Source organism: Nomascus leucogenys, chromosome 4 (assembly GCF_006542625.1).
Source record: "Nomascus leucogenys isolate Asia chromosome 4, Asia_NLE_v1, whole genome shotgun sequence".
In the NCBI taxonomy this organism is placed as follows: Eukaryota; Metazoa; Chordata; class Mammalia; order Primates; family Hylobatidae; genus Nomascus; species Nomascus leucogenys.
In genome coordinates this window covers 64,396,802-64,423,542 of record NC_044384.1, presented here as the reverse complement: position 1 = coordinate 64,423,542, position 26,741 = coordinate 64,396,802, and the positions used below count along the sequence as shown (strand labels likewise).

The window sequence follows — 26,741 nt, the reverse complement described above, 5'->3', positions numbered from 1 at the left end:
CTCCCTTCATTCTCCCACACTTTCTGCTTGAGTCTGTAAATGCTGTTAATCATCTATTCCTTGATGAAGGAAATCACTGACAGCTTCCTTTAATCTTGAATATTCTGGTAACAGTAAATGAAGCCTTGTTTTTCATGCTTGAATTATTTGTGGTTCCTGGAAAGCATTTTATGTGGTTCCTTTCGCCGAGGCAGCGGGGGGAGGGGGTAATGTATTTCAGTAGATTATTTGAACCAATGAAAATCAATTGATATTTATGTAAAAATCATGCTCATATCCCAAAATTCTATGAAGATATTACGATTGTAACCCATAAACTGTCAGGGAAGTTCACCATTGCTGCTGTCCTATTTTTCATTCATCTTTTTATGCTTTCATGTTGTTTCTGAATCAGAATATGAGGGGGATTGTGTGCTGACCTGACACTTGTCTAATGTGTTTAGTAGATGTTTTATGTTTAATGCAATACCTCTGTAGACTCTGTTCAGGGCTGTATCTCCTTAATCCACACAACTACCTGAGAAATACAGAAAAGGAAATGGTTTCCATTGCATTGACACTGGAAGCTGAGTCAGAAATTTTGCTCATAGTTGTTACTCCTTTTGATGTTGTGCCACAAATCATCCTTAATACCTCCTGAATTCTCCAGACAATGCCTCACTTCATTATTAAACATCTGACTTTACCAATGAGGAAAATCAGAAATCACAGGCAACTGTTGATTTGTTAGGGAAGCTTCCTAGGTAGATGCCTAAGGATCCTTTATTGCAGAAGTCTCTAATGTGGAACTGAATGGCTAGGACATCAGTGTATCCAGTTACGTATATTTTTAATTTATCCTAGTAACTTGTTTGAACATAGAATCTTCTGTCTTTTCCCCTCTTTTTCTGTGCTAGCTCGAATACCTGAAGGCAATGGTTATAAAAGAAAAAGACTTTTGTCAGGCCCAAACTGCATACATGTGCATTTTCTCATTAGACCAGTGCCTGGGCCCTTGGAGGGCTTGGCAGAGGGGCACCAGATATGGGGGAAGGACCACAGTGAGGGAAGCCTTCCCACGACCACTGACGCCTCACCGCGTTTAGGGAGAGTCTGTACCTAATCAACATTAAGTCATTTTTATTCTCCTCTGATTCAAATTCAAAATGTCATTTCCTTTTCAGAATTGGTTGGACCCTGCTAAGGAAATAAAAAAACAGGTTCGAAGTAAGTTCTTTTGGATTATTTTTTGTGGAAATGTGAAGGTTTTCAGAGAGCAAGTTGTATTGCTAGCCCATACCTAAGTGGCTAGTGTGAATACAAACTTTTCTTGTCTCAGATTTGATCTGGTAATTACGATAATATTCATTTCGTAGTTGTCACAGCTTGGAGTTAAAGGGACTGCGATGCTTGGCCTGTTTCTCTGCCTATGAATAGATGTCAAGTATATGATTTAATCAACTGATGTTAGAATTGGCAATTAACCATTTAAAACTTCCAAACTGAATTATTAATGTTCCAACAGTCACAAAAGTATGAAAGGCCAGATGAAAGTCATAATCATTTCATAGCTTTGAAAAGAAATAAGTCAAACTGAAGTTTACTGTCTGGTAACAACCTCTTTTCCTGGTCCCCTGAAGGCAATTTGAAAAATACATATTTTAATGGACCAAACAATTGCATGAACAAGTCACAAATTTAAAATACAAGTAGCTAATAAGTATTAAACAGTTGCTAAATTTTACTAATGATTAAATGCAAATTAAAATGACACATTTTTCACCTATTCAGATTAACAAAGAATTAGGGTTTAATAATAAACTATAGCACTTATTTACTCAATTGGTAGAATAAGTTGGTTCAATCATTTCAGAGGGCAATTGTCAATATTTATTAAAATTTAAGCTGTACTTACTCTTTGACCCTTAGTTTCACTTGTGGAAATTTATTCAGCATATCTATTAAGGAGGAAAATGTGCATTTGTATAGCAAATGAAGGTTCATTATATTACTATTTACAGTAGCAGAAAACTAGAAGCACCTTAATTGTCCATGTATAAAGAAATTATTAAGTCAATCATGGAATAGCCATATAAATACGTCTTAGCTCTCCTTAGTGAAAATCAGTTTGCAAAATATTATCTATAGCATAATCACATTTGTTTTTAAAAAATTATGTCTGTATAGATGCATGGAAAACTTTTGGAAGGCAGGAAGATTTTAATAGTAATTACTCCAGAAGTATCATCCAATGTAGGGGTTGAGAAGGAGGAGTTTTTAAAATTTTTTTACCCTTTGCTATAGCTCTTACTTTTGCCACAAACATGGATACTAATTTAAAATAACTAAGTTCTTATTCATATTTTTGTCAGTAAAGTCTAAATTCTTCCAAACAACTAATTCTAGTTAAAGAATACATTTAAGAGCAGTTTATTAATAAGAACATCATTCCCATTTTAATAAGTAAAACTTTTAAACAGTTTACTATTAAAAGAGCAAGCAAATACTTCTTAGTGCCTTTGAAAGTCCTGAGCTATCAAAATAATACCCCCAGTACCAATAAAACATAATTAGCAGTTTGGAAATGTTTCAATACTAGGTAACATCCCAGAAAGACAAAAGTATAACCGTACTTCTAGATATAAGAGAGTCAGGTGATTATTTATACAATTATGACATCTTTACCATATGTTTGAGGGAAATTTGATGTATCCACTAACCAGAAACTTGATAACAAATTAGGTTAATAGAAACAGTTAATTGAGATGGAAGTCAGGGATAGCTGTAGTTGTGATAAATAGGTGAAAACACTACTTATTTTTTGTTCTGAGGAATCCTAAGAAAAAAATTAAGATAAATATTTTTCTAAGGAGTATTAAAGTTATTAAAGTAGACATGCTGAACATATATCATAACATTTTGTGTGCATAAAGTTCTCTTATTCATCTAATTAATGGAATACTGAGCTGATTAATAATTGAAAAGCACTTTGAAAATATATAAAATGTTCAATGATAAGTCCTAATACCATGACAGGAAAGGCTGTATAAACTAATTTTCTTTTTTATTATTAATAGGATTCATTTTTTCTTTAACTTCCCATTTATACTGTCTTCTACCATCCTCTCAAAGAGAAGAAAGCTAAAGGGACAAGACAATCAAAACAAGAGTTTTGAAGGATTTTTTTATCATGCAGATTAGGCAGTGTATATGACTTTGCCATAAAGAAAACTGACAGTCTTGCAGATTAAGGAGACGAGGAAAATTGGAATTTCTTTAAAAATGGAATTTGATATTTTTACCTGTATTCTTTGTTGTTTCCCATCCACTAAAATGCCCTCTTGCCACAAAATTTTACGTTCAACCAAGGCAGAGAAGTATTACCTTATCTAATGTAATTATTGTACCATCATCTCCACTTCCAAAATATAAATGATAAAAGGATGTTTCCATGCCTTTTATGCTGTGGGCTCACAGTATTCCTTTAGAATGAGATCTCTAAGAAAATGGAAACCAAGCTAACAAATATCTGAAGTCCAAATTTATGATAAAAAGAAAATTCTAAAACTTCATGCCTGTAATCCCAGTTCTTTGGGAGGCCAAGACAGGAGGACCACTTGAGGCCAGAAGTTCAAGACCAGCCTGGGCAACATAGTGAGACCCTGTTTCTATTTTTTTAAAAAAATTGTTTTAATTAGCTGAGCGCAGAGATACATGCCTGTAGTTAGTTAGTCCTGGCTACTGGGGAGGCTGAGGGGATTGGATCACTTGAGCCCAGGAGTTCAAGGCTGCAGTGAGCTGTGATTGTGCCACTGCACTCCAGTCTGGGTGTCAGAGTGAGACCCTGCTTCTAAAAAACAAAAGTTTGAAACTGAAGAGTTCTTACGAAAAAAAATTCTTATTCCAGTCATCTTTTAAGCATGCAGGATCTTAAAATTTCTAAATAGACTATATTTTGTGATTTTAAGTATGTTTATGATATAGTAATTTTGTGACATAGAGCATATATCATACTTTTATGATATAAATGCAGTATATTAGAAATTTTAAGATTTGTCTGGCATAAAAGACTAACAAATTTTTCATAAGAATGAGCTATCATCAGTGTTATAATTTTCTATTTATCATAAATTTGTAACTTAAAATTCCACATCAGCATTATAGAAATATTCATTTTAATGTGTTCAAGCTGTTTCATTTCCTCTTTCTAACTAGGGCCCTCATTTGAGCAGATATAGAGTTGCAAACTTATTTATTGCATAAGCACTTCCTTCTCAGTGGATTTGTTTCTGTCACGTTCTTTATGGGGATATGTATTTGAGCTTTAATCTGCCTCTCATTAATTTCCAGTTTTATGCCCCATTTAACTGGACTTTTTTTTTCTTGATTGGGGTGTAGATTATATTATAGTTTCTGTACACTTTTCCATTGTTTCAAAATACTGTCCTGAAAGATGTATTTTTTGTGTGTTACAACCTTAGGGAAGTAGATTCCTTAGTAGTAGTAGTGATTTTCAAAGTGTGGCTCCAAAGCCCATTTTTATTACTAGAACCATAAGGAAGCTTATTAAAGCCATCGATTCCTAGGCCATATTCCAAATCTCTGGAATAAAAATCTCTGGGGTGGAGCCTGGGAATTGACATTTTAAACAAGTACCTCAGGTATTTCTTCAGCTCACTATAGGTTGAAACTTGCTTTCCTAGAATGAGGATTTTTACATTAAATGTCTTTTCTATATTTTTTATTACTTATTAGTGTCTAACTTGGATATTTATTATAAGATTGTATAATTACATTGCTAAACTATTCATTGGATTCAAGGCCTGCTTTGAAGTGAATAAAAATTATAAAAGAGCAATAAATCCATTTCCCATAACTAATCCATTAGTTTTAATTCCACTTGCTTGGGGGAAAGCCAGCTCTCATTGTGAACCCTACCACTGGCAAGCGTTGAAGGGATCTATTTTAATAGGAAGTGAATAGGAATCAATAAGAAAATAAAACCAAATCAGACTATTTTTGGAAAAACAAAAGGACTTTTTTGAGAACAGTGGGAGAAACTATTACTAAAATGTATTTGACTGACAAATATATTTTGAATGGTTTAAAAATGGTATTAAGTTCCCAATAATGCCTGGTCCTATGCTAAATTCTTTATAGGGCACCTCAGGTAGAGTTCCTGCCATGTGGAATCTTAAATGTGATGTCAATGGTAGTGTTAAGAATTAACTATAACTAATACATGGATCTATGTCATTTATGACAGAATGTAAGAAACTGATGAAGCTAAGTATTGCCTCAGATGCAAGAGAACAGTGCTGAGAAAGGAGCTAGGAAATACAGTACTGTACCTTCTTCTGAATGTTTGGGAAGGGCTCATGGAGCAATGGAGTTTCCAGAAGTCATTTAATGGAGAGACAGGGAGATTTGGAGTCTTGGGAGAGTATTGGAAGCATAAGGGGTGGACTGTGAAGTCAGAATCCTAGAGTAAGGGCAAGTCGGTGGCCACTGGGTAAGGCATGGGTGAAAGGCCTCCAGGGTGGAAGCCTGGGGGACTGAGAGGAATTTTTCAGTAAACCATTCAAAATACAAGCAGGACATAGGCTCTAGTGTACCTCTTGGGTAGAGGGAACAAATATAAACAGCACCACAGAGAAGAGATACCCAGACTTTGGTAAGTTACTGCATTTAAAGGCCAGAAGAACAGAGTGAATACAAGTTAAAGTAATGATCACATAGTAAATGTGGAAAAAAAGAAAAGGGTATTTTCCATATTTATATTGATAAACCGTATACAATTAGAGATAGTATTAATGAGATGTGGAGCTTAGTTAAGGCTTCATAATGTTTCAAGGATATGTGTTGACAATCAGAGAGTAGATACTTGTGAGCTGACTCCTGGTTGACCCCTTTCAGTGCTGGAGAGGCCTTGAGTAGAGGCCACAGGATAAAGATTGCAAAGCATAAAGAGGATCTGGCTAAGTCTCAGGCTAAGGAGGTGCAGGTGCAAAATTTGGCAATATGCAGAAAATACATTCAAGTACCTATTTCATCAAAAATTTCCCTGAGCAAGAAAATAATTTTCAACAGCCCACAGAGCAGCCTACTTACTAGAACACTGTTCACTGCAACAAACCTTTCCCATAAAATAAATGTATGTTGAATAGTCCCTTGACATTTATTATAATTGGATATGACCTGTAATAACAGAGCAGAAAGGACAAAGAAAATGGGAATTATGATTGTAGTGTTGGTCTGTGAGCTATCCAGAAATTCGCAGCAATAAATCCAGCCACTCCCAGACTTATCTGATTGAAGATTATTCGTGTCATTCGTTTTTTCCGTCTTCCAAGTGCTTACCTTTGATTCTGAAAAGGGTAGGAAGTTTGATCAGTTTCCATACTAGTTAAAAGTACCAATAAAGTATTGGATTGGGGAGAAGATTAGAAATTAGATGAGGTTTCAGACTTACCTGTAAATTTCATATGACTGAGGTTTCCCAGTTTTCCATTAATGGTCAAAAGTTGCCTGGGTGTTAATGCTTGGAGTTAAGGCAGTTCTGGCCATCAATTAGAGTCATAAGAATTTCTCAAGGTTTTACTCTAATTTTTTTCCGTCCTTGCAGGTGGTGCTTGGCACTTTTCATTTAATGTGAAATTTTATCCACCAGACCCTGCCCAGCTATCTGAAGATATCACCAGGTATTTGAAAGTTGGCTATGCAAAAGACAAGCATATTGGGAGAGTTGTACTTCTCTTAAATGCTCTGGAAAGGAGTGTGCTTACATCTGGTAGCCTTACAATCATCCACGCTCAAATGGCAAACAAAAGGCAAATGAACGAGAGCAAACATCTGATGAGAAGATTTGCCAAATCCTATTTTTTCACTGTTGAATCTTTGGTGCCAGGCTGATATTCCCTCTGCTTGACCTGGTGGGAAAACATGCAGAACTGAGATACTGTCGTCCACCTACCATAGTCAAATTGGATGGGATTCAGCCTTGTATGATATAGCAGCTCTTAGTTTTTCTGCTTTAATACTTAGAGTAAAAATGTCCTTGGATACTTGTGCTTTTTATATAACCAATACATACACACACACATAAATTTAAGTGTTTACTTTCTATGTCCTGTATATACAAAGAAAATGATTAATTTGTTTTCTAGAAAGAAGATATTAAGAAATCAAAACATGAAAATATTTCAGTTTGGTAACAGCTTTGAGTGTGGAAGGGGATCTCATTATAAAGCTGTACTGGATGTCTTAGTCTGGGCTGCTATAACAAAATACTATAAAGTGGGTGGTTGATTGATAAACAACAGAAACTTATTTCTCACCATTCTGGAGACTAGAAGTTTGAGATCAGGGTGCCCGCAGGTCAGGTCCTGGTGAGGATCTGCTTCCGGGTTGCAGGATGCTGACTTCTTACTGTGTCCTCATGTGGTGAAAGGGTAAGGGAGTCTCTGTCTCTCCAGCCTTTTTTATAAGGGCACTAATCCCATTCATGAGGGCTCCACTCTAATCACTTCCCAGAGCCCCCCACCTTGTGATCCCATCACCTTGAGGGTAGGATTCGAACATATGGATTTGGAGGGGAGGAGACACAGACACTCAGTTCATCGTTCTGGTGTGCTCTGACCTTCTAGGCTTCTCTCCATTCACCTTAGAACCCCTACTCTCTTGCTCAGCTCGGTAGTAAGTTTATGACCAGTCAAAGCAATTTTGTGCAGTGTATGCAGAATTTTCTGTGTAAGCTTTGCACTCTTTTTGGAGGGCTTTACAGAAAAGGGAAATTACCCAAAACAACTTCAATCACTTGCTACAGTTAAAAATAATTTCACCAGACATATTAAGAGAAGGGTAAAAATTAGTTCCAGAGGATTTTTTATATTTGCAATAAATCAGAGAAAAGTTATAATTTCTTATTTAAAGATACTTTTTAGTTGCTATTGAAGAACTTTTTTTATTTTGGCTAATCTGTGGTTGTAGAGCCCATATATACCTGGATTTGAAAATGTAGTGCATGGTGGGCCGGGTGCGCTTGCTCACACCTGTAATCCCAGCACTTTGGGAGGCCTAGGCAGGCGGATCATGAGGTCAGGAGATCGAGACCATCCTGGCTAACATGGTGAAACCCCGTCTCCACTAAAAATACAAAAAATTAGCCGGGCATTGTGGCGGGTGCCTGAAGTCCCAGCTACTCGGGAGGCTGAGGCAGGAGAATGGCATGAACCTGGGAGGCGGAGCTTGCAGTGAGATGAGATCACGCCACTGCGCTCCAGCCCAGGCAACAGAGTGAGACTCTGTCTCAAAAAAAAAAAAAAAGAAAAGAAAATATAGTGCATGGTTTCTTTCTGTTGACTCATGTAATATTTGTAGAGCCAAGCCTGTTAAATGTTTAAGGATTTTTCTGTCATAATTACATGGATTTATGTCACTAGCCTAATATCATATTTAGAGGGGACCTTTAAACTTTATCATAGTCCTCTGCTTCCATAGATGGACAGTTCATTTCTTACATACAAGGTACCAGATGTGCTTTGTTCTATCCATATGCTAGGCTGTGCTTGGGATTATTAAAACTCATCAATGTTAACACTTACCTTGAGGTCTTTGGCAGTTAGTAATTTATCTGTAAGTCTTAAAAGCAAAATAACAGAGAAGACAAATCAACATATTTTTATGTAGGTCATATTTTTATGATATGGCAAAATTATATGGAAAATGTTAATTTCTCCTGTTTAAAACTATTTATTTATGGTGATAAGATTCTCGAATTTTAAGGTAGGAATTCTTTGTATCTTAGATAGATTTTAAGAAGCTATCTAAATTTTAAAAATGAGAACTGAAAACAGGAGAAATTGTGTTATTATAAAGAGACTACCTCATTAAGAATGCAGGAAATTGAGAGTGAAGTTTATAATGACATAGCTATTGAGTTACCTGAAATCTGTTTTGCTCGTATAGTAAGACCTGTCACCTTAATATCAAAATACTTCCATCAGGCTAATTGGGGCCTAATAATCACACAGTCATGTCGCTTAACAGTGGGGATGTATTCTGAGAAATGCATCTTTAGTTGATTTTGTTGTTGTGTGAACATCTTAAGAGTGGACTTGCACAAAGCTAAATGGTAGAGCCTACTAGTCATCTAGGCTCTATGATAAAGCCCATTGCTCCAAGGCTAGAAACCTGTAGAGCATGTGACTGTACTGAATACTGTGGGAAATTATAACACAATGGTAAGTATTTGTGTATCTAAACATAGAAAACGTACAATAAAAATACAATATAAAAGATTTTTCTTAATGGTACACCTGTATAGGCCACTTACCATGAAGGGAGTGTGCAGGACTGGAAGTTACTCTGAGTGAGTCAGTGAGTGAGTGAGGAGTGAATGGGAAGGCCCAGGACATTACTGTACACTACTGTGGGCTTTATAAACACTGTATACTTAGGCCACATTAAATTTATTTTTAAAAATTTCTTTCTTCAATAATAAATTAACCTTAGCTTACTGTAATTTTTTTACTTTTTAAACTTTTTGAGTCTTGTAACACTTAGCTTGAAACACACATCATACAGCTGCACAAAAATTTTTTCTTTCTTTATATCCTTACTCTGTGAGGTTTCTTATATTTTTAAAATTTATAATTTGTTTTTACTTTTAAAACTCTTTTGTTGAAAACTTAAGACATAAAAACATATATTATTAGCCTAGGCCTACACAGGGTCAAGATCATCAGTATCACTGTCACCACCTACACATCCTATCCCACTGGAAGGTCTTCAGGGACAGTAACACACATGAAGCTGTCATCTCCTAGGATAACAGTGTCTTCTTCTGATACCTCCTGAAGCACCTGCCAGAGGCTGTTTTACAGTTAACTTTTTATTTTTACAAATAGAAGGAGTACACTCTAAAATAATGACAAAAAGTATAGCATAGTGAATACATAAACTAGTAACGTAGTCACTTGTTATCCTTATCAAGTATTAAGTTCTGCACATGATTGTATGTGCTAGTCTTTTATACAAGTAGGTTTGTTTACACCAGCACCACCACAAGGTGTGAGTAATGTCTTAGGCTATGATATTAAGATAGCTATGATGTCACTAAGCAATAGGAATTTTTTAGCTCCATTATAATCTCATGGGGCCACCATCTTATATGTGGTCCATCATTGACTGCAACATCGTTTTGTGGCACATAACTGTATTTAAGAACATTTTTACATTATAATTCCCCCACCCAAGGATTTCAGGAACTGTGTTGGGGACTGTTCATTTGACTTTAAAAGTTATTTTAAAAGATGTTAGAAGAATATGTCTTGAAGTTTCTTTTAGACTGTGCTTTATTAATAAAACCCTGTTATGAACATCAACTTGCTTCTAAATGCCTTTAAATACTGTCTTTTGTAACCAAGTATTTTTCTCTTCTATCTAGAACAAATATGTATGAAGTAAATATCAAAATATATAGACGCTAGAAAATTTATCCTAGAGAGGTTGTTCTACAGGGAGAAATTATTTACCCACGATTTTTACCAAGCGACCTCCTTTTCCTGTATCCTCATGCTGCCTTCGTTGTGTTGTGTTTTTGGTTGCTGGAAGGTACTACCTCTGCTTGCAGTTGCGAGATGACATCGTGTCCGGAAGGCTGCCCTGCTCCTTCGTTACCCTTGCCTTGCTGGGCTCCTACACTGTCCAGTCAGAGCTCGGAGACTATGACCCAGACGAATGTGGGAGCGATTACATTAGTGAGTTCCGCTTTGCACCAAACCATACTAAAGAACTGGAAGACAAAGTGATCGAGCTGCACAAGAGCCACAGGTTAGAGGCAGAAGCGTGTTCATTTAAGTTGTGCCTTGATGGGAGAGTGTCCCGCACACAGCCCACCTCTTCCCAATACTGATTTCAGTCCATTAACGGCAAGACTTGAGCATAGTGTGGGTCCATGCATGGTAAAATTCTGAGATGGGCAAGCCCTCACTCAGAGCATCCAGGTGTTCATTTGTAGTGCTTTCTTGCAAAGCCCTTTTTCTTGTTATTCTTTTCTCATGTATCTGCTGGTGCCTCCATAGGACTTCTTATGAGATAGCATGGAGCTAAGTGGGAAATGTTGCAGCCTACCAGGGAAGGGAAAAGCATCATTGTAACATATTTTTCTTCTCATCAGAGGAATGACGCCAGCAGAAGCAGAGATGCATTTCTTGGAAAATGCCAAAAAATTATCCATGTATGGGGTAGATTTACATCATGCTAAGGTATGCATTTTTTTAAACCCTAAACTTTCTATTTAATGTTATGTAACTTGATATTGTTATTACCGTAAGCTGGTGATTTTTACTTCAGTTAATGTAAGTGAAACCTTTGAGAATTCAAATCTCTGTCTTTTAAGCCCTACTCAACGATACAACAAATGTAGCTTTCTGATATTTACTGAGGGGTTTGCTCTTTGCGTCTCAAACTTGCATTACTCCTGGTCACAGCCTTCTGAAAGCCCGTGATAGGCAAAGCCTCTGATTGCCTTTTGATGCAGTTAGAAACCTACCTTGACATAACAGACTTTTAGTTCACTCTGCCTCCCCATCACAGTCGTATTTCCCACTCTGTGCTGTCACATAACCTTCGCTCCCATCAGACTCTGTTTCTACGCTTTCCCTATGTCCGTCTCTGGACTATCCTCCTCTTTCCTATCTGTCCAAACTTAGCCGATTGTCCAAGACTCAAGCGTCACATTCATTAAGTGCCAGACAGTCTGTGGCCCTACCTGGTTACTTACCAGGCAGTCAGTAAATTCATATTGAATTTAAGAAGTCTAAAGTTTAGGCACTCTGACAAATAATCAGAACTCTGAAATAAGGTTGTTGTTTTAAAGTTCACCTAGGCTAAGGTTTGCTTTGTTGACTGGTGATCGATGAAATGTTAAAGGTGTATCTTGGGAACGGAGTCTTGGGAAGAAAGAATTTGGGTTGAGACTGTAGGAGGGTTACAGTTGTGAGGATACACAGAGCAGCTTTGACTCCGTGTCATGCTTTTTCTGGAATCTTCATAGTTTTCAGTAGTGGTAGAATGAAGCTAGGACTACTAGTCTCTTTAAACAGCCCAGAATAAAAGTCCTGTGGAAATACAAGGAAGCTTTTATGAAAACTTTTATTAGCAAAACATATAAAATGTGTTAGGATCCTAGGTTTGGATTCTGATGCATTAGCAGTGTTAAAAAGGTCAATGTTAAATGTCAGAGGTTGTTTCTTCTGATTGGGTCCAACAGGATGACATTGTTCCTGTTTAGGGATGTGTGTTTGACTTTGATGGACAGAGTTAGTCACCGATTTCATGGTCTGAGACTCACAGAACGTGCGGTTACAGGTTTCCAGGCCAACGAGTGTCTTAAACAATCGGGTTTAGGGCCTGGAAATGAAGAGAATTTCAGCTGGCTCTGTTAAAGCAAACACCTCAGCACCCCTGCCGACCCATTGCAGGGAGCTCTGTGATCTGTAGGTTCTGTTGATACCGGCAGTTGGGCTGCACTTTGGTTAGCTTTTGGAGAGCAGACTAATCCACAGGGATTTGGGGAGGAGAATAGTGGCCCTTGAATCTGTGCAGGTTTGATTGGTTTTGCCGCGGATCACTCTGCATGTCACGCCGGATGAGCTCTCCAAGGCCTGGGCGCTAGCAAAATCTCTGCGACTTGGCGGAGGTTCACACCAGGGATGTGCTGTTATGTTGAATGCCAAGCTCTTTGACATTTGTGTATAATTACAACAGCAGGTGTAGCTCTGTTTACTTGCCAGTTCATTATTACACTTTTTCACTTATTTTGCACTCAGATAACAAAGATGTTTTCTACTGTATATTAGGTACAAGGTAGAGTGAGAATTTCAAAATGAAAATAAGAACAGACATTAAGATGATTTTAAATTTCTCTTAGTGTTTCCCCCTAAGAGGCTAAAAGATAAAGAGACAAGAAGGAAATGAAGGGAGCCTGAGAATTTGAGTGAATCTGAAACTATTTTTGAGTTACATCACACACATTGATTCTCTTACTGCCCAGAAATAAATAAATAAACAAAAGATTAGGGTGTGCATTTCAGGAAGTGCACCTCAGGATGTATCAGTGTTTTTATCAGTAAATATAAAATCACTTAACATTGCTATAGCTACAGAATTAAAATAGATGGGCTGCCTTTTCATTTAATAATGTGATTTGAAATTATGCCAATTGAAAGAGAATTAAGGAAGTGCAAATGTAGCATTATAGGAATTTTTCTGAATATTAAGTATAACAGATAATTCAGTTATAGATTTCATTTTCCCATGCAGCCACACTCCATCATTTGAAGAAGGAAATTCACTGAAACAAATTGGAGCTAATTTCCGGTTACGAGCGAGATGCCTCGCTTCTGTTGACGGTGTGAAAGACCCTGAGCTTTACAACCCATTTAAAAATTCTGAGCTGGAATCCTGTATAAAGAATAAATACCCATATTACACAAAGGTCCTATGTTTGGAAAACCTATTCTAAATGCTTTGTTTTTTTCTTTGTACATCTGTCTCTGCTTGTTTGTCACTTAATGTGCATCTCGATAGGCTTTGTCAGAGTCATTTATTTTATGTAAGATTCTGAAATGTAGATATAAGTCCATATAGGATATCCCACAGAGCAGGACGGAAAAGTTCGAACGCTGATGTTGAATTAAAGAAATCGTATGCCCCTTTATTTTCATGACGACTGAGACTATTTGGGTACACCCCAGTGCTCCTTGCTAAAGGGAGTGCACATGTATTTATTGATAGTGAAATGCACATGTCCTTAAGAAATACTGTTGTCATAACTTCTAAAACCAAAGATTCCTCAGGCCCAGCAAGGTGGCTCACACCTGTAATCCTAGCACTCTGAGACGGGCGGATTGCTTGAGCCCAGGAGTTCGAGACCTGATAGAATAAATGTAGCGGAACCCGATCTCTACCAAAAAAAAAAAAAAAATGTCGAGTGTGGTGGCATGTGCCTGTGGTTCCAGCTACTCAGGAGGCTGAGGGAGGAGGGTTGCTTGAGCCCCTAGAGGTGGAGGGTGCAGTGAGCCAAGATGGCACCACTGCCCTCCATCCTGGGCGGAGACCCTGCCTCAAAAAACAAAAAGAAAAAAAAAGAAGATTTCTCAAACTAACCTCAATACTGTGGGCTGTGGCAGAAAATTTGAGATGAAAAGTATCATTTTTGTTGCCATGCAATTAATGAAATGGAGACTTGCATCCAATTTAAAACTGCACTCGTTTGTGCCGTTTCCATTTTTCATTCACCTTTATTTCAACAAACGTGTAATGGCTTCATGCATGCAAGGTAGACAGTGCGCTGGCCATGAGATTACAAAGATAAACAGAGCTCCTGCTCTCAACCAGCTTTTGTCTCCAGGAGAAGGAAGACAAGTGGTAGTTTATTTCAGTGCCATTTGCTAAGGGTGTACTAGAGATAACAGTTTGATTTGGGGACACAGAGAGGTGTGTTTTGGAGGAGACAAGAAGAGGAGGCATCAGAGCCTTCTTCATCTTCCTCATGAAGGGAGCTACTGTTTTCTTAAAATTCAAAGAATTAACAGGTGATTAACATTTTTATTAAAAGTTTTATTGTTATCTAATAATTGAAAAGGTTTCGAATGTCCTTTCCCTTAGTAGGTTGAAGGTACACTTCCTAAAGTCCTGTTCTGTAGTTACCAAAAAGAAAATGAGTCGAAGAGCAGTGATTCTGGCAGTACTTCCTCGTTCCTGCACTCTGCCGCTGGCGTAAGGTGGTCATCTCTGAGTGGTGGCGCAGACAGATTGGCTGGTTCTAAAGGATCAGTAATGCCAGCTGCGTGTCAGCATCAGGTCATAGCTCTTTAAATCACTCTTTCAAATTAAAGTCCTAGATAAATGGTGGGCAGTTTCCAGTCTTTGAATTCTCCTCAAATTTTATTATATTGTAATATCCTGCCATCAAATATTTCCACTCCTGCAGAGTAATTCAGTATGTCATGGAGTGATACGTTTCCAAAGTAAAATATTTCATTTTAAACCAGTTATGCTTTGTTGGCAAACTTCCATTTCCCAGAGATGGACCAGTATATGTATTTCTGATTCTGGAAATTTCCATCTCCTACCTTGCATTGACAGCAGACCTGGGCATAGCTTCCGATGGGTGGTCAGCTCATGACCCTTTCTGTCCCCTGCTGCCAACAATCAGTGGGACCAGGGGTAGACTCTGACCTCACATACAGTCCTGCCTGTGTCCTGTCTTTTTCCTTCATTCATGGCCACCACAAATGTTCATTTTACCCTGACTTAAACGGAATACAGCATGGGGAAAGACTGTATGTGGTACATCTTCTAAGCTTGATACAACATCTCTGATGACCTCTGGACATGACACATCCCTAGGAAATTACCTAAACATGAAATGTGCAAGTAGCAAAAGGAAATTGCAGTTCTAGGATGATCTCACGTTTGTTTCTTAAAAAAAAGCTATACACATATTTAAAAAGTGTTTATATATGTGAGCCATATTGCCAAGTGTGATTACCACTGGGCAGTGTGTTTGTGTGGAGGGAAGGGTGGTTGTTGGGGAAAATACATTCTTACATTTTTTTATTCATTCATACTTTTAAAAAAACTATTTTGTATTTAAATTTTACTCTGACAATAATGGTATATAAAAAATATCGGGGCTCTTTTTAAAGGAACAACAACCAAAACCCTCACAGGAAAAGACAGGGTCCATCTTGTTAGCATACGTGTTGGTTAAGAGTGCTGCCCCTGGAACCAGGCTGTGTTCAACTGGAACTCTGTACCTATTTTCTCATCTGTAAAATGGGAATAATAATAGCAACCATCTCAATTACAGTGAATATTAAAAGAGTTCATATATGTAAAGCAGAGCAGTGCCTGGCAATTGACAAGTGAGAACTGTGGCTACTATTATTACCATTATTAACATGCCTTCATGAGCTGGGCCCTCTTGGTGTGCAGTATTTACTTTGTAAGTCTGAGACACCTGGGAGAGCAGATTTTATTCTAACAAACCTCTCCATAGTGATAAACATCTTCACCAAAAGGCTAATGTTTAATGGTAATGTTTTAAAAATGGCTGCATCATTTTCCATAAGTAAACCAGCCATTTATAGTTTCTGTTAATGGAAATAAGTTAGATACTGATCTGTTGTTTCTTGCTTTTATTTTCCAGGACTCAGAAGGGGTAGAAATTATGTTAGGAGTTTGTGCAAGTGGTCTGTTGATATATCGTGACCGGCTGCGAATAAACAGATTTGCCTGGCCCAAGGTTCTAAAGATTTCATACAAACGGAACAACTTTTACATTAAGATCCGGCCGGGAGAGGTAAGTATACCCACATTTGCCTGTGCGTTGGGAGGAAAGATCCCTGATAGCAAGCAAGCATTTAAATTATCTGCTTATGAGTTCTGAGCATTGTGGGACACAGTGAATTACATCTAAGTGCCTGAGAGAGTTTATTGTAGGTTTGCCCAACAAACAGTAATAAATATTCTCTTCTTTATTATATTGTTCCAATATTTCCTACTGCATACGTTAATTGAAGGGTTTTTAAAAACATACGTTAATATAAAATCCAGTCTGCCGGGTGCAGTGGCTCACGCCTGTAATCCCAGCACTTTGGGAGCCCGAGGTGGGTGGATCACAAGGTCAGGAGATCGAGACCATCCTGGCTAACACGGTGAAACGCCATATCTACTAAATATACAAAAAATTAGCCGAGCGTAGTGGCGGGCGCCTATATTCCAAACTAATCGGGAGGCTGAGGCAAGAGAATGGCGTGAACCCAGGGGGCGGAGCTTGCAGTGAGCCGAAATCGTGCCACTGCACTCCAGCCTGGGCAACAGAGTGAGACTCCGTCTCAAAAAAAAAAAAAAAAATTCCCGTCTCATTAATAATTTTGTGTATATTTCAAGCAGTAATGGATAAATCTCTTCCTCCACATGCTGTTGTTATTTCTCCATGCTCTTTCTATTTGTCCTGCAAATCTGGTTGTACTTTAAAGTGAACAGTTTAGAGGTCATGTACTTCAAGGTACAAGGAATATTAGAACAAAGGACAATTAGTGTGAATTATGTCAATGTTCTATAGCTCAATATATGTTTGTTTGTTTTAAGTCAGAGAAGCTAATGAGAGAATCAGAATTTTTAACTAGTCCTTACTCCTTGGACAATAGCCTCCATGATCAACTTATGTTTATATCTTCCTTAGTGGTTTGTACATAATAGTAACACATATCTATTCTTATTTACTTAAGAGATAGTTAATAAATACCTCGAATTTCTAATTGGTATGGTTAGTATAACAGAGGCAGTCAAAGCTCAAAGATTTTAGCATATTTATATCTCTGAACATTTTCTGATGCAATATAGAATTATCTCTTATCTTCAAAATCTACCTCTCCACTGGAGTTTCTTGGTTGAAAATGCAATTTAAAAATCAGAATATCGGCTGGGCGTGGTGGCTCATGCCTGTAATCTCAGCACTTTGGGAGGCCAAGGGTGGGAGAATCACCTGGGCCCAAGGATTTAAGGCTGCAGTGAGCTTGATCACACCACTGTACCCCAGCCTGGGTGACAGAGCAAAGACCCTGTCTCAAAAACAACAACAAAAAATTAAAACATAAAACATGTAATGATGTTTAATACGAGCATAACATCATACCTGTCTATGATGACTGAAATAATCTGTAAGCTTTTCATGTAAATAACTAAAATTATAGTGTTTTAAAAATATTTCATAAAGATTATATGTTAAATTTATAGCCAATAGATAGTCATTTGACTTCATTGAACATTTGTTAAGTGAGCACCTATTTATTGTCAGACATTAGAAATCGAAAGACAAATATGACCTTGTTCCTTGTTAAGGGATTTTCTATTTAGCAGAAAAACAAGCTCATATACTTCGATTGTAACAGCATGATGCAAATGAGATGATATTCTGTAGACATGGAGTGAGCATAGTATTGTGAGAGGCCAGAGGGGAGAGCTAGAGAAATGAATCAGTAGACACTAGTGAGTCATGGGAGGTTTTAAATCAGGATGTGACACAACCAGGTGAATATTTTGGAATGATACATTTCTTAACGAAATTCAATGACTTAGAAACATGATGTGATAAGACCTAAACTAGGGCAGAGCCTGTGGGAATAGACTGGAGGGAACAAATTCGAGAGAGAGGTTTCAGAGGCAGAAGCAGCAGGTCTTAGAGACAGGATAGAGGAAGGAATTGAAAGAGGGAAGAGTCCAGGATAATCAAAGGTTTTCAGTTTGCATGATTGAAGCCAATGGAGATGACATTCAGCAGGAGGGAAAAGGGGGAAAATTTCAGAAAAACAATTGAAATCCCTTTGGAACAGATGTTCAGGGAGTGATTCTTGCATAGGAAGGAGTTGAACAGAGTTATCAACTGTATATATTTTATTCAAGGCCTTAGACATGGAATAAATTACTCAAAGAGCAAGGCAAGTTAGAGAAAGAAAAGGCCCTAAAACTAGAATTCTGGATAATACCACTATTTGAGAAAGGGCCAAGGAGCTGAAGAAATGGCAGCCAGAGAAATAAAAGAAGAAACATAGGTTGATGGATGACCAAGAGATGAGTTTCAGAGGAAAGTGGTTAGCTAGCAGTACCATATGTTACAGAAAGGGCACACAGGATGTGGACTAACAAAAGTGTGTTGAACTTGACAGTCGGGCCCGATGATGACATTTCAGAGTTCAGAAAGGCGAGAGGAGCACCTGCCAGGTGTGTTGAGGTCAGGAGTAAGTAGCAGAGGCAGCAGGTCGTGGCTTCTGCTTCCTAAACATTAGCAGTGAGGAGCAAGATGGGGTTGTGGTGCTGGCAGAAGCAGGCTCAGAGAGAGCTGGTTTTTCACTCCTCTTCTCTCTGCTTTTATGATCCTATTTACAGCCTGAGAAGAGTGAGTGAGAAGAAATTATTGGAGACACGCAGACTCTGAAGAAGTTGAAAGAAATTGATATAAAACACAGAGAAATAGATATTAATAAACTATTAATACCTATTCAGGTAGTCTAGGAGCCTGCATCATCCTTACCTACAGAGGTTGGCAGAGACTCTTCGCAGTTTCTTGCAGCAGAGTGCAAGCTGACTCTTCCATATAACCCCTGGCATTGGCATATGTGCATATTAGTTGCAGGATGAATAAATGGATGATGGTTTAGTCACAACCCATACTATGTCTGTCTTGACTGGGTCCCTTGGACAGTAGTGATTTTTACAAACACCGCTGCACATGAACATCCAGAGTGAATAAGAAGTTGGGAAAGGCAATTGCGGTTGAAGCATTTGTGATGTATTTCCCACTTCCTCTAATCATCCTCAGCAAACAAGAAATAGAGATCAAGCGTGATTGTATCTCACATGCCATGCATATGACCCCTCACCTCGGTTCTTTGCCATATAAATTATTTTTGCTATTGATTATAGCAGTAGTACCCGTTGTTTGCTCTTTGGGGATGGCTTTACTGTTTAAGATGATTGCCCTCTGGTGGTCTGATGTGTACCTTCTTCAGAATGTGAAAATCTGTGCGTCTGCAGTAATAAAGTATATTATGCAGGAAATGAGATGAGTATTTCACCTCGAAAAATCAAATGGCTGATAAAGCATCATCTGAAGTGTACACGCCTAAAAATAGGAAAATATGTTCCCCCAATCTCTGATCTGACGTATGATATAGAGAGATGTTAGCATTTAACACGATAATCCATAGTGGAACACACAAATAAAATCAGCAATCTCTGACACCAAGTTATCAACTACCTAAGAAATACACATATTTCCTGACAAGATATTAGGAGAAAAATCTCATTTCTAAGAATGCTGTCGACTATATTTGTAAACATTTTGTTCATTTCTGTACCTTGCAGTTGAAGTCATTGTGTCATTGAGAAACCATGAAAATAAAGTTTAAAAGTGATATCAGGGCAAACTGGTTTCTGGAAGAAGTAAAAAAAAAACCCTTTTTGTGTTTGGTTTTCAGTTGTATCATAAGATACACACTTATTCAGAAGACATTTTGCTGTATGCATAATGTGGCTATTTATACCTACAGCATTTTAAAGACACATTTTTGAAATTAACAAATGAATGTGTATAGCATGAATTATGCATATAGCAATTGATCTAGTAAGTAAATTTTTAAAATTCTGGTGGCATTATGATTCTGTAATTTATTTACAGGGTTTCTGTTATTTATAATTTTAAACTTTACTCTTCAATGTATTTTTTTTATTTAGTTTGAACAATTTGAAAGCACCATTGGGTTTAAGCTGCCAAACCATCGAGCTGCCAAGCGTTTATGGAAAGTATGTGTTGAGCATCATACATTTTTCAGGTAGGAAGAGATTATTTTGTTTTTTCCCTAAGGAATAATTATAATCACTTATACTGAAAAAGACTGTCAATAAGAAAAATACGGAATTTTATTCTTTCCCTAAGTTCATTGTCACCATATTTCTTGATAAGAAATCCTAAGAGAACTAGAAAAAGACTAAATTTGAAGGATTTTCCCTAATTTGTCATGTACTTACATGTCCCAAACCCCCCTTCTTTAGTATCTTTAGTGTCTTTACATTATTTTTAGGGTGTCTGCTTCAAATATCCAATCCATTCCTTACTATTTCAATTCCTTACTATTTCAGTGATTTCTGAATACCCTGAATCCCTTTACCTACCTATGCATGGTATGAGACCCATCAAATTAGGCACCCAACACCAAATTGTCACTCTTCTTCTTCACTAATATCAAACTATTTAGTAGCTGTTTGGGCTTATAGAACCATAGACTGTCCACTTTGCGTGGAATGTTAGAAGTTCGTCTAGTTCAGTACAACCCTCATTTGCATATATCCTGTCTACAACATCCCTAGTTGATATATACTATATGCATTCTTTTATGAAATCAGATTTATTTAACTGCAAGTTGTGTGTTAAACGTTTAGCACGCAAAACACATGACCTCTCAGAGTAAAAAGTTTAAAAAGCACTGTCAATATTGGACTTAATAGTCTTGCTGCTGTTTTTCTTTATTCTCTTTAGACTACTGTTACCAGAAGCACCTCCCAAGAAATTCTTAACCTTGGGTTCCAAGTTTCGTTATAGTGGCAGGACACAAGCGCAAACAAGAAGAGCCAGTGCGTTGATAGATCGCCCAGCACCTTACTTTGAACGCTCATCCAGCAAACGTTATACCATGTCTCGCAGCTTGGATGGAGGTAGGCATCACTTACTGGCCCTTAATAACCTAGTACCTACCCCAAAAAGAATATGAAACTGTCATGAGCTTTCAGGAAGTATAGATATTCCTGGATATTGTATGTTGAAAAGCAGTTGTTGCTTATTGACTGAATGGCACATTTTTAAGTCTCCCCCAGCGAAATGAAACTCCCTTTGTCAGTCTAACATCTGCAGGTTTATGTAAAATTATATTAAAGAATGGCACTTAGGGAATGAAGAAAATAGCTTTCATAAGCTGACACCCTGAATTTGGAGAAAGATGCTCTCATTCTAAATATAGTAGTCACATACTCTGTGATTTGATTCTCTTGCCAACAGGTCTTAAAGGATTGGTAGGTTTAAGACTATTTGTTTTATAAATCTGTAAGTTAAATTTATTTCTGTTTCTAAAAAATCTTTATGAATAAAGTGTGACCTTTATCAGTCAGTTGATAATAGCTGGTAGAAAAAGGATGACATGCAAATAACAGAGCAAAGGGCTGTAAGTTAAATTTTCCTAGTTGTGCTAATTACTACCCCAGATGGACTGGGAGAACAGCGCTATGTAGGGGTTCTGTACTGCCAGGTCAAATTAGTCAAATGGAGAGATGATCACTCAAACAGCCTTTTTAGGGGATAACACAACAGTGAATTTTTAGTAGGGTTTTGTTTTATCGAACAGTTTCTTGATTGCTCTCTGGAGTGATATGGAGGTACTCTTTCTGCTGCAAGGCATGCCCGCTCTAACAATACTCTGGAACTGAATCATGTCTGGGTCTCTGTCTTCTAATTTGGAGCACCTGGAGATTTGTTGTTTTTAATAGAAGATCTTATCCTGTGCAAATCAAAAGAATTAGGAGTTTCTGGTATGCAGGCATGGTTTAAATAATAAGGAAAAACATAAATAAAAATAAGCAAAAGTTACAAGTGCCTGGGACCGTCTCCTTCCCTACCTTTTTTGCCACTGTTCCCCTGAGAGTCTCAGCTCTGCCTTCCCCATTTCACTAGCCAGGTGATTGATGGGGAGAGCTGCTCCTTGAATCTCCCAACTAAAAACAGCTGTCTTTTTCTAGTGGACTACTTTATGAACAGTTTATAGAAGAAATCAAAATGGCATTATTAGTGCTATATTATGTATGTTACTAGTGAGGTGGAAACTGTACTCTTGTGGCATGGGTAAATCCAGATTGAAGTCCAGGCTTTGTTGCCGTCTGTCTCTGCGGTGGTTGACAAATGATTTCAGCTCTCCAGGTCTGTTTTAGTCATCTGTATAATAGGAATAAGGCCGCCTTTGACGGGGCTGTTGTGAAAAGCAAGATATATGTGAAAGTACTCTTTTTACATAGGTAATTATCTCAATAATCATATTGATAATTACTCTTTTTTCACATTTTTTAAAAAATTTCAGTAGCTTTTGGGATACAAGCAATCGGTTTTTGGCCACATGGCTGAATTGTATAGTAGTGAAATCTGAGATTTTAGTGCACCTGTCACCTGAGTAGTGCACACTGTACCCAATAGGTAGTTTTTTATCCCTCACCACCACCCCGCCACTTGTCTGCCTTCTGAGTCTCCAGTGTCCGTTATATTACTCTATATGCCTTTGCATACCCATAGCTTAGCTCCCACTTATACATGAGAACGTATGGTATTTGTTTTTTCATTCCTCAGTTACTTCATGTAGAATAATGACCTTCAGCTCCATCCGAGTCACTTCAAAATACATGATTTCATTCATTTTTATGACTGAGTAGTGTTCCATGATGTATATATACCTCATTTTATATTCATAATTATTCTTACAGGCTTTTGTGAGCTAGCCTAGGAAGTTAATTACCATCATGTGTCTTCTAAGAGTTTCCGGAATACTGAACTTAGAGCCAGCCTTTTTGAGTAAAATAGTTATCAGGACTGTTTCGAGCTGAATTAAGATATTGAAATATCCATGTTAACGTTGAAGCTTTTCTTTCTGGTTTATCCTATTGACTCTTCTTTCTCCTTTAGAGTGTCTCTATTACCTGTTTCTATATGTTATCAGTATTTGAGGAACTTTGTAGAATTGCACCTTTTTTTTCCTGAATATCATCCACTTTGTTCAGTGATGGGCACCCCAGGGAACACATTTGTTGTGAATGTTGTTTTCCCTATGACCTTTAGTGTGATAATGACTGCTGAGAAGACGGAAGACAATTGTGAAATCAATGTACTAATGTCATGCTGTCTCTTTCTCCCTGCCCAAAAGTGATGTTAGTATGTGCTGTCTCTCACTCTTTGCGGTCCTGCCAGCTCTAGTATGTTTTCTGCTGCTGTTGAGCTGGGTGGCACAGCTGCATGTTGCAACATAAACTGCTTTTTTGCAAGGTTGCATCTTACAGAAAATGGCCTAACTGGTCCATTAGGAAGTTGTGTCTCATATGAGCTTTTTCAACAGTATAAAGAGATATAAAATGTCTTAGTGAAGATATTTTAGTGACATACTTTAGCTATCAAAAGCATTTCAGAGAGGATTTCATTTCAGAATCCTTTCTTTTATTTACGTTTTTAAACTCCTAAAATAATAATGTAGATATTTTGTCTGTGATTAGTTACTGTGTATTTGAAAAGCAACATTTATAAGTTTTAATAAATTTTATATCTAAAACCTAAAATAATGAGTACCAACTTTTAAAACTTAATTAAGCATCTTTTCACTAAGACGTTTTAGCTGGGATGAAAGACTATGTCTTATTCTCTTGAGTTTGCATGTTTTGCATTTGCATGAATTTCATTTAGCAACATTCATTGTGTTTTTCCAAAATATTAGAGATGAGTAAATGTATATGCATATTATGTTAGTCTGTTTAAAATGCAGTAGAAATGAAAACATTTCTATACTTTAGATGAATGGAATTGCCATCTGATTTTTATAATCTCTACCAAGATGGTTAATATTTGTTATTACCCATGGAGCTTTTATATTGTAAGAGTGATAGACTTTTCAACATTAATAATAATATGAAAACCAATTCAGTGCTCCTTGGTGAATGGCACTTCCAAAGAGCCAAGTGTATTAGAGCAATTGTGTACTGCAAAGACTGCTGTTAGGTGTGGAATTGGCCACTACGAGACTGGTGCCAGTGCCAGCTAATGACTCAGGGTGACAATATGCCCAGCGGCAGCCTCGCCTCATGACCCTCCACTCACCTCCACACTTACACACATCCTCAGCAGAGAGCCTGAGGATAGATGAAATTCCAAGACATGAGCATTTCAAGAATTTTAAAGCACTTGTATAGGAAATACAGGAAGGTCATGCTTACATGAAGGTCCCTGCAGCACTGATTTGTTTTTTCAAGACAAACCTGGTATTTTGTGATGGTATTTTTTTTTTCAGTAAAGATATAATTGGTGTTGTTCATGTGTCTTCTGACCTAACTATTTTGGATTTTATTTCTTCAATTGTATTTGCTTTTAGCATCAGTGAATGAAAACCATGAAATATACATGAAGGATTCTATGTCTGCTGCAGAGGTTGGTACTGGCCAGTACGCCACAACAAAAGGCATCTCTCAGACGAACTTGATCACCACTGTGACTCCGGAGAAGAAGGCTGAGGAGGAGCGGGACGAGGAAGAGGACAAACGGAGGAAGGGGGAAGAAGTCACGCCCGTCTCGGCCATCCGGCACGAGGGAAAGGTATAGCTCCCAGACTGCCTGCTAGAGCTTGCTCTAGCTTTTAAGAATGACTAAATGATGCTGAGGCTGTAAACCAGGAATGTGCTCAGATTTAGGGTAAATCATATGTCAGCACTGGTCACATTCATATGTCAATTTTTAAATTATGATTGCTGTTTCAACATTTTTCCTCTGAAAGATTCATTCATAGCTCTTTGAAAATTTTTATTTTAATAACTTGTGTGCTATGTAAGACTTTCAATGGCTGTCCTGTATGTGTATCTTAAAAATACTTTTGGTGGCATATTACACTTTTCTGTTTGGGCTCACATTTCAGAACTGTCACTAAAGCTGTTTTCTTTGTTTCTGGCCCCATTCTCCTACCCAAGTACAGTGTATTTTTCTAGATATACAATTATCATATTGCCATTCTTCTGACTATAAGTACATGGAGTGACCACAGCCTGTATATTTATACTTAAGCCTAATCAGCAGAGTAGTGACTGGCCGTGTTTTGAAAAGGGATCTTAAGGCAGAAAGTTGCAACAGAAGATAAAAAGCAAATTTGGCAGCAGCTTCTTTCAGTGTTTAATTCATTAAACTTTGTAACATTGTTTCACCCCAAATTAAATGTCTTTTTTAACATAATTTTTAAACACTATGTTTTTTTCTGGTGATCCAGCACTACAAAGCAACTTTTCAGAAAAATAATTTAAAAGTCAAAAAACACTTCAGGATGCTTATACCTAATAATAATGGAAAAACAGAGTGGCTCCTGGCCTGTACAGAGCATAGAATAAGAGGAAATAGCAGAATGAAAATGCTAGTAATAACCCATGGGTTATCCTAAAATTTGAGTAAATTTGATTCACGAGTGCTCTTTTATACATGGGCTCTTCAAATAGAGATGGAGAATCACTACCCCGAATTCTATGGAAAGTATTCCTTTTGATGAGAATTTAGCAGTGACATCTTAACATAGACAAATAATTTTTGTAGTTATGCTAAAATATTACAAATGATGCAATCCATCATCTTTTATTTTTTGGGATAAGATTATTTATTTGGCAAACACAAAATTAAGCACAGAGTAGGAAATAATGGCAGGGATATTTCAATAACTTTTGCTGTTAAAATGTGCTTTGTTCTAAATTTTGTTTTTACACTCTTCCTGTCTGTTCAGTCAAGGAAGGCTTTAAAGGGGACAGAAAAGAATATAATCCACCCAAAAAACAAATATGTGGTTCTTCTTCTTAGTTATTCTCACATTTTGTAAAATCACCATGCCAGCATAAGATTCCCATGGATGTATAAGTATGAAGAAGTGACACATCAATGTAAGTGATTTTTAGTTTTGCTCCCAAGATAAGGCCGGACATTTTCACTTTATTTGCTTTTAAAAGACCACCAGTTTGTTTATGTAAAACGTAGCACTAAGCTGTCCTCACTTGGTGCCATTCGTGACGTGGGAAAATAAAGACAATGGACACTGCCAGCCTCATAGCCTGAGTCTCTGAGAAGCCAGCACTCAGCAGAATGTCTTCAGGAAGTCTGTAGCTGAAATCTGGTGCTCGTATAGGTGTGGGCTGGCTTGGTTTCCCCAGTGCAAAGCTGTCTTTTAGAAATGACTTTAATAATTAGCATGGAAGGTTAAACCTTAATTTTACCCTTCTCCATCTTCAAAAAGTAACATAGAGGGTACTTATTTTTCAACCAAAATGAAAGTGTATTACCGAAAATAGTTCTTGAAAGGCTGGTCCCCTAGGTTGCCTGGGAAGGAGGCACGTTTCCCAGGCTGGGATCCCCCGGGTCATGGGGCTGC

At 37.5% G+C, this 26,741-nt stretch overlaps 1 protein-coding gene across 23 annotated transcripts in view; it reads left to right on the top strand.

Annotated features, from left to right (window-relative positions):
* EPB41L3 (erythrocyte membrane protein band 4.1 like 3) overlaps positions 1-26,741 on the top strand; it is a 240,164-nt gene that overhangs the window by 187,008 nt on the left and 26,415 nt on the right. For 18 of the 23 annotated variants that reach the window (XM_030810711.1, XM_030810709.1, XM_030810704.1 and 15 more), the window contains 8 exons: positions 1,164-1,206; positions 6,605-6,680; positions 10,594-10,812; positions 11,159-11,246; positions 16,199-16,351; positions 20,287-20,384; positions 21,089-21,264; positions 24,720-24,940. In XM_030810711.1, coding sequence (XP_030666571.1) covers positions 1,164-1,206; positions 6,605-6,680; positions 10,594-10,812; positions 11,159-11,246; positions 16,199-16,351; positions 20,287-20,384; positions 21,089-21,264; positions 24,720-24,940 — 1,074 coding nt within the window. The remainder of the gene's footprint in view (positions 1-1,163; positions 1,207-6,604; positions 6,681-10,593; positions 10,813-11,158; positions 11,247-16,198; positions 16,352-20,286; positions 20,385-21,088; positions 21,265-24,719; positions 24,941-26,741) is intronic. The other 5 variants (XM_030810705.1, XM_030810713.1, XM_030810716.1 and 2 more) reach the window with 1 other exon arrangement.